A 14,369-nucleotide genomic window follows, 5' to 3' on the forward strand; every position below is an offset into this window, starting at 1 on the left:
TAAGTGCCAGGTTATAGGGGCAGAATAGCAAACAAGATAGTCTTTACTCTGGAAGAACCTTCAATGCCTAGCATACTGCTACATACACTAGATCCAACCTAAAACAAATGCTTCAGGATGTATAACCAGTTTTAGGGGCGCCTGGGTGGCTCAGTTGGTTAAGCGTCTGCCTTCAGCTCAGGTCATGATCCCAGGGTCCTGGGACTGAGCCCACATAGGTCTCCCTGCTTGGCAGGGAGTCTGCTTCTCCCTCTCCCTCTGTGCCCCTGCCCTGCCCTTGTGCACAAGAGCACAAGTGCTCTCTCTAAAATAAGTAAATAAAATCTTAAAAGGAATGTATAACCAGTTTTATTTACTTACTTTTTAAAGATTTTATTTATTTATTTGTCAGAGAGAGAGAGAACACAAGCAGGGAGAGCAACAGGCAGAAGCAGAAGCAGACTCCCCATTGAGCAGGGAGCCCGATGCGGACTTGACTCCAGGACCCTAGTCATGACCTGAGCTGAAGGCAGTTGCTTAACCAACTGATCCATCCAGGCACCCCTAACCAGTTTCAAATACATACTAAAAATCCTGCCAGCTCTGTGACCTTGGGCAAATTATTTAGCCTCTCTCTCCCATGGTCTCTTCATCTTTTAAATGAGAGAAGATGAAGCTCTTCCTTTGATACTCAATCATCCTTCTGAGGCTAGTTACTTCATCCAGTGTTCAAGGTCTGTATTCAGTATAGGATAATAGCCGCTGTTTATTGAACTCTTGTGCAAGATAGTAGTAAAGCCTGGATCCAAATACAAACTATATATGCTTATACTCCCATGCATTATACCGTGCCACAATTTATGTTTTTATAAGTCTTTTTTTCACAGCATCCCAGAATATTCTTAACAGGCAGAGGCTGTTTGTATCTATTTCTGTATTAGCCCTATACCCAAATCAAGTAATATTTGCTGAATGAAAACTGGACAGCTATATGCAAGAAAAAAAAAAGGAATCTGTTCTTACCTTGCACTGTATACAAAAATTAACTCTAAATGGATACATAAAACTTCTTGAAGAGAATATAAGAAAAAAATCTTCATGGCCCTACAGACAGCAATTATTTAACTTTTTGGATAACACGCAAAAAACATGACCCATGAAGAAATAAAATAAATGGAACTTCATCAAAATTAAAATCTTTTCTGCTGCAAACAATACCAGCATGAAAGAAAATATTGGTAAAACATATATCAGATAAAGAACTTATATCAAGAATAAAGAACCACTACAACTCAATATGACAACAAATAACCCAACTGAAAAATGGACAAAAGATATGAACAAACATTTCACCAAAGAAATATGAAAGGCAAAAACATGAAAAGATGTTCAACATCATCAGTCATTAGGGAAATGCAAATTAAAACAATGACATCCCACTGCACACCTGTTAGAAAAGCTAATTTAAAAATTAACAATACCAAGTGCTTAAGAGATACAAAGAACCTGGAACTCTCAACCAGTGCTGACGGGAAAGCAAAACGATACAGCTACTCTGAAAAACAGTGATAGTTTCTTTTAAGATTAAACATACACTTCCCATATGACCAGCAACGCTACTCCTAGGTACTCACCTAGGAGAAATGAAAACTTATGCCCAAAGACTTGTATGCAAATGTTGTCTTTATTCATAACACAAAAACTAGAAACAAGCCGAATATCCATCAACTAGTAAGTAGGTAAACAAATTTGGAATACTACTCAGCAATAAAATGTAATGATACATATGCAGCTGGATGACTCTCAAAAGTATCACGCTAAGGCAAATAAGCCAAAAAAAGCTGCACACTATAATAATTCCATTTATACGATATTGTAGAAAAAGCTACATAACAGAAAATGTATCAATGGTTGTGTGGGATCAGGGTATGGAGCAAGAGAATGGACTACAAAAGGGAACTTTTTTGTGGAGATGGAAATGTTAAATGAAAATGGTCTATATCCTGGTTGTGGTTACACAAATGCATACGTTCGTCAAAACTCACCAAACTATACACTTATAAAGGGTGAATATATAGAATGTACAATATCATGAGTAAACCTAATATAAACGATGGACTTGGCACAATAATGATGTGTCAATGTAGGTTCATCCATTGTCATAAATGCACCACTCCAGTGGGGGATGCTGATTATGGGAGAGGCTATGCATGTGTGGTGGTAGGGAGTATATGGGAAATCTCTATACCTTCTGCTTAATTTTGCTGTGAACCTAAGTAAAACTGTTCTAAAACATAGTCTATTTTTTGAAAATAGTGAATATAGTCCTGGGCCATCTACACCTTAATAAATTTGACTTAAAACTTTATCGAATTTGTTACTTCTAGCACAATGCTAAATGCCCACAGGATTAACTTTTCATACTCCAGTTTCAAATTAAACACATCTAAAATTAACTCAATACCTTCTTCTTTGCTACACCCCCCTCCCCCAGTCTCTTAACCCACTCTCCCTCTCTGCTTCACAATTTCAGTGAACAGCACCAATATTCTGTCACCAAGTTCAAATCTCTAGAGTCTACCTATGCCTCTCCTTCCTTCTCCCGATTTAAAGTCCTTTAAGTCCTTTGAATACTGCTTCCACAACCACTATTCCACTGGATCCTTCCCTTGCATTCTCATTTATGCCCACCTATTTAAAGAAATTTATTTGAGAGAGAGAGCTCACAGGCATGCATGGGGGGGGGGGTAGGGGAAGCAAAGCCTGACATGGGGCTCAATCTCAGGACTCTGAGATCATGACCTGAGCTGAAATCAAGAGTTGGAAGCTCAACCGAGCCACCCAGGTGCCCCTCACCAATTCAAATAATCATTATCACATACTTGGGCTGTTAAGTGCCCTCCAAAATGATCTCCAAGTTTTTCCTGGATGTTTCCTCTTTTCTAACAACCCTGCATATATATGAGGACTAAATTATATTTTATAACAGTCTTCTCTCTTTTTAACATTTTCTTTTTTAAGTAAACTCTATGCCTAATGTGGGGACTGAATTCCTGACCCCGAGATCAAGAGTCATATGCTCTACCAACTGAGCTAGCCAGGCACCCCTACAACTTTCTTTTAAAGATGCTCCAAGGTTCCTTCAATAAATCATCTCATATGGCCAGTCTGCACTATTCACTACACTTGGAATACATTCTCAGCATTGTCCTGCCCCAAAGTGGTCTCTTCTGTTTGGTTTTATTCCAGTCCCATTCCTTCCAAAGAGTCTTCCTTCAGCACTCAGCCCGCAATTCCACCTCCAAATTTCAATAAACTTTATTGCAGGTACTGGTAGATCTTTTTTTTTTTTTTTAAGATTTTTATTTGTGAGAGAGAGAGAGAGCAAGCACAAGCAGGGGGAGCAGCAGAGGGAGAGGTAGAGGCAGGCTCCTCACTGAGCAAGGAGCCCAATGTGGGACTCGATTCCAGGACCCTGGGATCATGACCTGAGCCGAAGGCAGATGCTTAACAACTGAGCCACCCAGGCGTCCTGGTACTGGTATATCTTTTCCTCCCTTTGTTTTGTCCCTCTACACCACCACCAGTTTTCCTTTAGAACAAAGATTCTGAAATACTAACTTTCCATCTTCTCAAAGAACTCTCATAACAGATTAGTAGTACTGATACTGATTTTTGAAGCAAATAGGAAAATAACTCAATTGGAGAAAACCAATAGTCCTACAATCATCTTTAAAACACTGATTTCCAACCTGACAAATTTTCTCCTTCAATGTCAAGAGATTCATACAACTTCATAGAAGAGCAATGGAACAAAGAACGCTCTTCAAGATTAACATTGTGATACTCTACACAGTAGGTCCACAGCAATCTATTATATAAGCTTGAGTTTACAAGCCCCTTTCTTGCTAAGAGCTCAAAATATGTTCATAATTTGAAGCACAAACCAAGGTAAAATGGACAAGAGGTTTGCTTAAGGAAAAGCTAACTATTCTCTTGAACCTTGGCACTTTTTCCACCAAATTTTGACTCTAAACTCCTTGAAGGCAGGGAGCTTATGTTTCTAAAGGAGAAACAACTACTCTGCATTATCCTAACATGACAAAGTACAGCAGGTATTTTTTGCTAAGGACTAGAAGACACAAGCCCAAGTTGGCAGTGGTTAAGGAAGAGCAGTAGGTCGCAATAGTAGATAATTGAGAATGGGAAAGCCCCATCACCCCTTCTACCAAAAGAGGCTATAGAATAGCAAATATTCCCTCCACTGTCTTACTGATAGCATCAATTTCTAGAATTTCAAGATTTACTATCTTTAAGAAATCTTATAGGACCAACATACTACAAGCAGCTAGGGTCAGGGAATAGAGTAGGACTCTGTTATATAAAAGGATTCCAATATACTCCTTGAGAATAGAAGGAGCTTTTGTACAGAGTAAAAGGAATAGACTTGAAATCAGGTTCTAGGTTCGAAACTTTGGCTCCACTCTACACATACTAGTTGTGTCACATTGGGCAAATGACATAATAACTATCATTTCCTGAGAAGAGCACATATTTTGCTAGGTTTTGTAAAGGTAAAATGAGAACGCATGTGAAAGAATCCTAGGACAGTGCCTTGTACATATTAGTTGTTCAATAAATGTTAAATAGTCCTTCAATTTTTTTCTTTTTACGATTTTATTTATTTATTTGAGAGAGAGTGAGAGTGAGAGAGCACAAGCAGGAGGAGTGACAGAGGGAGCGGAAGCAGGCTCTCCACTGAGCAGGAAGCAGATGCAATGTGGGGCTAGATCACAGGACCCTGGGATCATGACCCTAGCCAAAGGCAGATGCTTAACCAACTGAGCCACCCAGGTGCCCCAGCAGTCCTTCAATTTCATCTTAATACCCCCTACTTGGCATTTTACCAAGTACATTTTTAAGAAGTTGAGATCTGTGTAATTTGAGCAGTCATTCAACCTATCCAACTTTTTAAGAATTGCTAGTAAATACCTTTTCCTTTTTATCTGTGACACTGAGGCTTTAATGTTAATTAAAACACCAGAGAACCATAAACTATATGGACAAATAAGTAGATTTTGTTTAAAGAATGTCTTATCTTCTTCCTTTTCCAACCACAAAAATCAAATTTACTATTTACCTTCATCATCATCATCTCTTTCTTTCTCTTCCAATGCTTGTCTTTCCAATTGTCTTGCTACCTCATCAACTGAGGCTCCTGTTTCTTTATCAGGTTCCTGTTGCCCTGCTGATCAAATATAACATAAATCAAATCTAATAAAGATACTTTCCAACTAGAATATGTTCTAAGGATCCTGGAGAACACACAAGTCCTTTCCTGCCTGATAACTATTTGCGAAACAAAAACAGAAACATTATTATGAACATAACAGAATTTATTTAATGACAAAAATCCCCCACATCTAAGTAGCACTGTTCTTTCAACAAAATACCCATTACACCTTCTCTGTGCTAGCAACTAAAGGAAAAACAAAAATGTGAGTTGGTCCGTATCCATAAGTTGTCTCACTTTTTAAAGTATGTAACAATTAGACTACTACAACAAACACTTTATTAAACAAACAGGTACTTAAGATAGATAATAAATGCTGAAGGTCTTAGTAAGAGGAGGATTTCAATGGGACACTGGGAACTTCAAGTCTTCATGAGAAATAAGTCATCAAGCTAGGCTGGGTAAAATCAAAATAAATAGGAAAAGATAATTCCATTACTAAAAAACAAAATTCTTGAACAGCTAAGCAAAATACCAGCTTCCCCCTCCACCCAAGTGAATGCAATGTAGCTGTAGTAGCAATAGGTGTGTGTAGAAAGAAATAGTATTACCAGTTAGCACATATTGAAGTGATATTCTGGCTACTGTAGAGGATTCATATTGAGAGATACAACTGTTAAAAATGTATTAGCAGCAACTGAATGGACAAACTGAAGAGTCTGAAAGCTAGGAACAGCCCCCAGCCTATGTCCTGGGATTAAATTTTCTCTGTAAGTGTCCCAGTACCCACAACTTTCCCTTTTCAACTCCCATTTAATCAAAATTTCAGAAAGATATTAACCCTTTCCAACCTCTCTCAACTTCACCATCATCACTTATGGCCTCTCCATTTGTCTCTCAATCTTTGTGTGGTTGATTTTAAAAACAGGTACAAACATTGTTTTCCTAAAATACCACGTACAACAAAAAACACTGACTTCTCAAAAATTTAAGTTCCTAACTCATAATGTAATCCAAGTGTAAACTTTCAGCCTTACCAGTGGATTTAGAGAAGTTCTGTTCCAACCCACAGAATATTCTATCCGAACTGCCTGCAAATGGCATCATAATTCAGGCGTAAAAGCCCTGAGGCTCGACGATGCTATGGCTTTAGGCAGGTGAAAATTCGCAGCACTACCACGTATTCTGCAATTACTACTCGGTGACATGACCGCGTGGGCATACACACATACACACACACCTCAAAAGTGCAGCCGGCAACAAAAATCCCTCTGCAAACCGGGAAGGTGGGGGGAGGTGCGGTCAAGGCACTGAGACTTGCCCACTCCACCCCCATCCTTGAAAATACGTTCCAGGTACCTCCAGCAAAGCGGTGACAGTGTGGGTCAGAACCAGATTTTTGAGGAGGGCAAACCGCGAGGAGGGTGGCAGGGTTGAGCCCTGTGCACGGCTTCGAGTCCGCTGCACGATCTGTGTGGGAGCTGAGTTCTGGCTCGTCTAAGGGCTCAGGCCCAGCAACCCCAGAACTACCTCACGACAAGCTGAGGCACCCTTTTCACCCCACCCCACCCCACCCCCAACAGCTCCCTAGTCCCACAGAAAGAAAAGCCGCCTCTTCCCGAGACTGGAAATCTGTAGCCTGGTTTTGACACACACTGTCCTGGGAATCAGTCCGGTGCAGTGTTCGAGTCCCCAGTTTCTGTCACCCCCGCCGGGCCTGGGCCCAGCCGTTCGACCATCCCCGGCGGGGACTGGGAACACATAAAACTCCTTTACCTGTGGCAGCCCCTTTACTCTTCTTCTTCTTCCGTCTTTTTTTCTTGGCTGCTTCCTCAGCTGTAGAGGCAGCTCCCTCTTCTCTGTCGTCTGGATCCAGGTCGCCATTCAGGTGGCTCCCGGAGGACGCTGCCTCCTCCACGCCCGCCATGTTGCCCGAGAGAGCGCGCGCGAGAGTAAGACAGAGCGGCGAGGGCCCGCTCCTTCTTCACCCACCTACACCAGCGACGCCGGAAGCTGCTCTCGATGGTACGGGCGCAAGGAATGCTGGGATGTCGGAGGACTCGTCTGCGCGGGTCGCGCGCGAAAGGGCCTTGGGCTGCGGTCGGGAGGAGCGCAAGGCTGTAGAGTTTGAAGCGCGGCCGGGGCTGGAGTGAACTCCTTATTTGTCCCGCGCCTTGGGCGTTTTCCGGGCAAATATGCCGGCGTTGGGTCAAGTTGAATGCCAGTTCTTGCCCTGTGGCCAGGCCCAGCCTGCCACAGAGAGGGGCGTCTCTGGTGGAACCGAAAAGTTTTATATTCGCAGTAATATGAAGCGTACCGGAAGCGAGGAGAGGGCCCCAAAAATGTGTTCGCTTGTACCCACTCCTTTTTTATGACTCGAAAGGACTGCGTTGTTTTTCACAATTACAGTTCACGGCGAGGCTGCCCAGGCACTTAAGGAGATGAACCTGCAAAAGAGACTGAAGAGGCAGTCGGCACGGGCTTAGTAGAGAAGGCAAGGGAAGACCGCGTCTCAAGACGGAGGGAGTGATCAACTGCAGAGTGCTGCTAGGAGGTCAAGTAAAGGACTGAAAAATGTCAGTTGTATATAGTAACATGGAAGCACTTGGTGACTTTATCAAGAGTTACTTAGGTAGAGAGATGGAAGCCGGACTCAAGAAAGTTGAGGAATGAGAAGGAGGTGAGGAAATAGAGAATCTCCTCATCCTTCAGATTTCCTCTTAATGCCACTCCCGCCGAGACTCCTTACTCAGCAATCTAAATCCGTCTCTGCTTTTACAACCTCTTGTTGAATTCTTAACCTTTTTTCATGGCAATTTGTAGTAATGTAATCTATTTGAAAAATTATTTTATGTCTATCTCCCCAACTACCTTGAGCTCTGTAAGGACAGGAACCCTGCATATTTTGTATTCTGTTACCAGCACCGTAGAGCATAGTCTGAGCTCAGGAAATACTCATTATATATATAGCACTTCAAAAGCTCCCAAGTCCTTTATTATCTCATTTTGCCCACTTCTGAGCTGAGGAAATTAGAGTTTTGTGAACTTGCATCAGATCATACAGCAAGTGAATAGCAGAACCTAAACCCAGGTCATCAGGGACCAAAAGTTTAATAGTTCTGTATTCTGCCTTCCCAATTGAAATTTCATATCAGTACATATTTATTGATTGTAGACTCGAAGTAATTTTTCTTGATGGACGATAAAAAAAAATGAATGGCACAAATCTGTACCCTCAAGAAACTTTAGCATTCAATGAAATAGACCTGTAAATAAATATGAATAAAATAAGGTGCTAATACATTCCTTAAGTCATATATTAATTATTTTCTATTCCAAGCTAGTCTGCACAAAGCTGAGAAATTTTAAGAGTCTAAAAGATCTTCAGACTAGGGGCAAAAATGTGGCTTCTCAAACTCAGAACAAATCAAAGCTCTCACACTTTCAAGTTGCAAAGTTGCTGCCAGAAGTTTTTGAACATATTAAAAGTAAGATCTGCCACATCGAAAATGCCTTCAAAGTTTGTTGTAAATCTTCCCAGTTCCTCTCTGAATTTTGGGAACACTTGGACTGTGGCTACTATTTCATACCCTTTCCAGGAGACACAGGGTCCTGGAGGACAGAAACAGAACGGTAGGGTTGATAAATGAGTTTTCACAGAGGGGTGCTGGAGATACAGGTCGATCTACAGAATTATCAATGTCAAAATAAAATTTGTTCAGTAAAAAAAATACTAAAATGCAATGATAAAAAAATAGTTTCTTTGTTGCAAAGAGATTGTACTCTACTTCCCATTTCTTTCTTGAAAAGAGGCAAGAAGATAAAACTTTAGGGGCACCTGGGTGGCTCAGTCGTTAGTCTGCCAGGGTCCTGAGCCCTGCATCCGGCTCCCTGCTCTGCAGGAAGCCTGCTTCTCCTCCCACTCCCCCTGCTTGTGTTCGTTCCCTCTCTCACTGTCTCTCTCTCTCTCTCTCTCTCTCTCAACTAAATAAATAAAATCTTATAAAAAAAAAAACCTTTAAGGTAGTATAAAAACAATACATATCTTAACAGTATGGTAACGGATGTTTGAGTGATTATTTTCCAGGACACTCCAGAGTTTGAGGTAACTAAGTAAGTACTTAAAATAATAGCCCATGACACTCCTTATTTTCATCATTTTTCATTTGGTTTTCTCTACAAGAGGAAATTGAATAGGACAAAGGAATGAAAAATGTTGAAAACCTAAGAATCTAAAAGAACTAAGTAAGTAAAAAATGTAAATACAAGGGTAGGCTAGAATATTTTTTCTAGCAAACTACATGAAGTAATTTTGTCTCAGATGGTTAACTAGATAAGCAGACAAAGACATTGTTTTCCTTAGGGAAGTACTTTTCCAAATATGAAGTCAATGAATTATAATAAAACATTTTTTAAGATTTTATTTTTAAGTAATCTCTATACCCAATGTGGGGCTTGAACTCACAACCCCAAGATCAAGAGTCACATGCTCTACTGACTAAGCCATCAGGTGCCCTGTTATAATAAGACATTTATTATAATGTCCAGAATTTTATTTTTTGCTGAGAAAATCTTGATTCTCAACATTTTTAGCCCCAGCCTTATTTTTTATTTTGAAGTACTTGCTAGTGGTATGACTTTGGACAAGTCACGTAATTTCTCCCAATTTCTGTTTCTTTATTTGTGTTAACTAACATTACTGTTAGTAAGTCATGCTCTTGAAAATTTTACATTCGTGTGGATCATTTGATGGCCTAGATATCCTAAGGCACACTTATGTATTATTGACCTTTGGCAATGAGTTAGCAAGAAATGTATTAAGAAAAAAAGTTGGGAAAGCTTGATTGCTTAATGTTAAGGGTAAGGATATTTTTTTCATATCGTTATGGTTTAAAAAATGCTATATGGGGTGCCGGAGTGGCCCAGTCAGTTAAGTGTCTGCCTTCGGTTCAGGTCATGATGCTGGGATCCTGGGATTGAGCACTGGGCTGGCTCCCTGCTCAGTAGGGAGTCTTCTTGTCCCTTTCCCTTTGCTCCTCCCCACCGTGTGCTCTCCGTCTCTCAGATAAACAAAATCTTTTTTTAAAATGCTATATAACTCTTTAAAATGTATAGATGTGTATATGCCATATTATGTATGTATGTGTGTGTGTGTATATATATATATATATGTATATATATATATATATATATATATATATATATAATCTCCACACACAGTCACATAGGCGTTAGGGCTTCAACGTGTGAATTTTGGGAGTAACAAAATTCAGATAGTAATACAGACATTGCCAAATGTCCCCTGTAGAAGGGGGCAAGGAATTAGTCCCAGTTGAGAACAACTGGCATAAAGGCGAGAAAAGATATGATGTGTTTAGAGTAAGTACTTTCTGAGGAGTAAATTGAGACCAGATTATAAAGGGCTTTTTATGTTACCCTAAAGAGGATGGTTTTATTATAAGGCCTGGAGGTGATATGTGACAGGAATGTTTAAAGTTTATTATTTTTAAAAATGCCTAAAATAGAAGACTATAATAGACATGCCAATAACATGTCAACATAATGAATACTATGTAGCCATTAAAGCCAGTAAAAGGATATGCATGGAGATTATATGGATAAATTTAAATGTTTATATAATACAGAGATTTTCAAGCTAGCTGAAAATTACTGTGATGGCAGTCTAAATTCTAGAGCAGTGGTTCCCATCCAGTACACTGTTTCTCTTGTTTTTTTTAAGTAAAGATTTTTTTTTTATTACGTTAATCACCATGCATTACATCATTAGTTTTTGATGTAGTGTTCCATGATTCATTGTTTGCGTAGAACACCCAGTGCTCCATGCAGAACGTGCCCTCCTTAATACCCATCATCAGGCTAACCCATCCCCCCACCCCAGTACACTGTTTCATTTAAAATGTCAAATATATTTAAAGAACTGTTTTCTATGAGAGTATAGTACTTTCTATCTTTTGAAGTCAAAAAGTCTTTTAAAATTATTATTATGAAATGATAGTGAAAGTAGATGATGTTGGTTTATGGGGCCTGCCAAAATTAAAAAAAAAAAAGTCATACTATGTCAAATATCAAAACCATTTTATAAACTTTTCTGAACAGTTGAAATCCCTAAGTCTGATGGCCTCTATTCTAAAGAAAGAATTGGAAATGACAGAGCCTCATAGTAGGGGAGACTTGCTAAGATGTTATTGTTGATATCAGTAATGATCAGAACTTATATGAAGGCTGTTGGGGGGCTAGAGAGGAGAGGTTGGAGTGCAGAAACATTTTTAACATATTAAGAGAACTTAATGGTCTATTAAATGTGGAGAGGTAGGAGTTGAGGATGGCACCCAGGTTTCTGGCTTCGGTTCCTGGGTACATAGTGGTACCACTCCCTGAGATAGGGAATAAAGGAGGAGGAGTAGGTTTTGTAGGAGTTTGAGGGGAAGATAAGCTTTGGGCATTTTAAGTTTGAGATGCCTGCAGGGCATCCGGGCAAGATATCTAGTAGTCAGTTAGAAATATGGATCCAAAGATATAGACATGTGACTTGTGAATATGGTAGTTCAGGGAGAAGAGAAAAGGGCCCCAAACAACACAACCCAGGAGGACACTAACGTTTGGGGATTTTGTTTGCTTACAATGAGAGTGGGAAATTCTGTTAAGAAAACTACAGAAGAATAATAGGACAAGAAGGAGAAAATGCTTTAGAGAATAGTCACATGGAAGTAAGGAGAGAAGAAAGTTTTACAGAACAAAAGTTTGGTCAGTTCTATCATCTGCTGAAGAAAGATCAGGTAGTATGAAGCCTCAAACTAAGCCATTGATTTTAGCCGTCAGGAGGCTAATGGTAACTTTCCTGAGAGTAATTCTGTTAGAAAGCACCAAGGGGTGCCTGGGTGGCTCAGTTGTTAAGCGTCTGCCTTTGGCTCAGGTCATTAACCCCGGGGTCCTAGGACTGAGTCCCACATCAGGCTCCCTGCTCGGCGGGGAGCTTCTCCCTCTCCCACTCCCCCTGCTTGTGTTCCGTCTCTCTCTGTCGAATAAATAAATAAGTTCTTTAAAAAAAAAAAAAAAAGAAGCACCAAAAAGGGATCCTCACAAGAGGTTGGGATGCACTATCCCAAACCTTTTTTATCAATGACTCTTGCAGTGCTGCCCTCTTTTGCTCACCTGGAGAGAGCCTTTCTTTAAATTAAGTGTGGCTCTTTTTCTTTTTTTTAAAGAAAGGGGGAGAGAGAGAGGAGAGAGAGAGGCAGGGGTACGGGCAGAAGGAGAGGGAGAGAGAGAATCTTAAGCAAGCTCCATGCCCATTGCAGAGCCCAGTGTGGGTCTCAGTCTCACGATCCTGAATGACCTGAGCCAAAATCAAGAGTCAGATGCTTAACAGACTGAGCCACCCAGGCACCCCTAAATGTGGCTCTTTTGCCACTGCTTTTCTATAATCCTTTCCCTACTTTAGTTCTGTCCAACAACATCCTACGTTACCTTAAATTTTTCAATATATTATTACTTCTTTTTGTAACTAGAGAATAGTTAGATACTTAATGATAGAACTTCTTTACTTTCCCCATACTCTCTATGTAGCATCCATGTATTAAGGCTGGACTTTGGGAAAGACATATATGGTTGCAAGCAATATTCCCATGGCCAACATGTCAGGAGTATCATTACTCACATGGAAGTTTCAAGTGTTTATTAGTCAGGGATACATAGGAATCAATATTAAGAGTTCATAAAAGAAAGATAAGAACAACATGAAATACTTGAGACAAATGACAGTACCATTCATAGGCTCCCTCTTCCCATCTCTCCTGATAGTGTTTCCCCACTGCTTATTAAAGAATGAGGGTTGGGGTGCCTAGGTGGCTTAGTTGGTTGAGCATCTGACTCTTGATCTTAGCTCAGGTCTTGATTTCAGGGTCATGAGTTCAAGCCCTGCATGGAGCCTACTTTAAAAAAAAATAAGATGAGGGTTATTTTTGGTGTTAAACGTTGAGTAGGTTGAGTTGAACTGGGAATAAATTGGGAATGAGATGCTGAGTTGAACTCATAATATATTGTGAATGAGGTTGTAATATGGAGAAGGATTCGACAGGTTCTGAAACTTTTGGTCTCCCCAGGAAACTTTCACACTTGAAAAATTATGGAAGACCCCACAGATTTTTTGTTTATATGATGAAATTCATATGTTGAAAACTAACCCCAATGTGATGGTATTTGAAGGGAGATGATTAGGTCATGAGAAGAGAGCCCTTATGATTAGGATTAGTATTCTTACAAAAGAGGCTCCAAAGAGATCCCTTGCCCCTTCCACATATGACGATTCGGGCATCTATGAACCAGGAAGCTGGACCTCACCAGACATTGAATCAGACAACTTAATATTGTCTTATAGTTACTGAGGTTTGGTTGACTTTGGTTTTGTTTTTTTGTTTTTATTTTTTCTCTTTTGCTTCAGTTTGGATGGTTCAAGGCCACTTATCATTTCTTTTATAGTGTCTAATTCCTGTCAAAACTATCCAGTTAATTTTTCATTTCAGATACCATATTTTTCAGTTCTAGAATTTCCATTTTGCCCTTTTTTATAGTGTCAATTTCTCTATTAAGATTTTCTATTTGTTGGGGCTCCTGGGTGGCTCAGTCGTTAAACGTCTGCCTTCGGCTCAGGTCATGATCCCAGGGTCCTGGGATCAGGCTCCCTGCTCAGCGGGAAGCCTGCTTCTCCCTCTCCCACTCCCCCTGCTTGTGTTCCCTCTCTCGCTGTGTCTCTCTCTGTCAAATAAATAAAATCTTAAAAAAAAAATAAAAGATTTTGTATTTGTTATCTTATTACATTTATGTATTCCTTTAAATATTTAAACACATAATAGCTGCTTAAGGTTCTCATCGCCTATTTTCATCATCTCTCTAATTTCTGAGTTTACAACTTTTTCTCCTGGTTAAGAGTCACATTTTCCAATTCTTCTCATGTCTAGTAATTTGTTATCTTATGCTGGCCACCACAGACACTACTCTGAGTGACTTTTATTCTCTTTCATAATAGAGTTTTGAATATTATTAAAATAGTTAATTTAGTTGCATCTCGGGGTGCCTGGGTGGCTCAGTCGATTAAATGTCTGCCTTGGGCTCAGGTCATGATCCCAGGGTCCTGGGA

General features: G+C 40.0%; 1 protein-coding gene across 3 annotated transcripts in view; it reads right to left on the reverse strand.

Annotated features, from left to right (window-relative positions):
* Positions 1-7,222, reverse strand: part of METAP2 (methionyl aminopeptidase 2) — a 29,633-nt gene extending 22,411 nt beyond the window's left edge. The window contains exons 1-2 of one of the 3 annotated variants that reach the window (XM_025881273.2): positions 6,989-7,222; positions 5,120-5,227 (exon numbers count right to left, since the gene is read on the reverse strand). In XM_025881273.2, coding sequence (XP_025737058.1) covers positions 5,120-5,227; positions 6,989-7,139 — 259 coding nt within the window. In that variant the 5' untranslated portion in view covers positions 7,140-7,222. The remainder of the gene's footprint in view (positions 1-5,119; positions 5,228-6,988) is intronic. The other 2 variants (XM_025881274.2, XM_025881275.2) reach the window with 2 other exon arrangements.
* Between the last annotated feature and the right edge of the window lie 7,147 nt (positions 7,223-14,369).

The sequence above is a fragment of the Callorhinus ursinus genome, unplaced genomic scaffold (genome assembly GCF_003265705.2).
Source record: "Callorhinus ursinus isolate GAN/ISIS: 27379988/994484 unplaced genomic scaffold, GSC_fseal_2.0 scaffold14, whole genome shotgun sequence".
Classification (NCBI taxonomy): domain Eukaryota; kingdom Metazoa; phylum Chordata; class Mammalia; order Carnivora; family Otariidae; genus Callorhinus; species Callorhinus ursinus.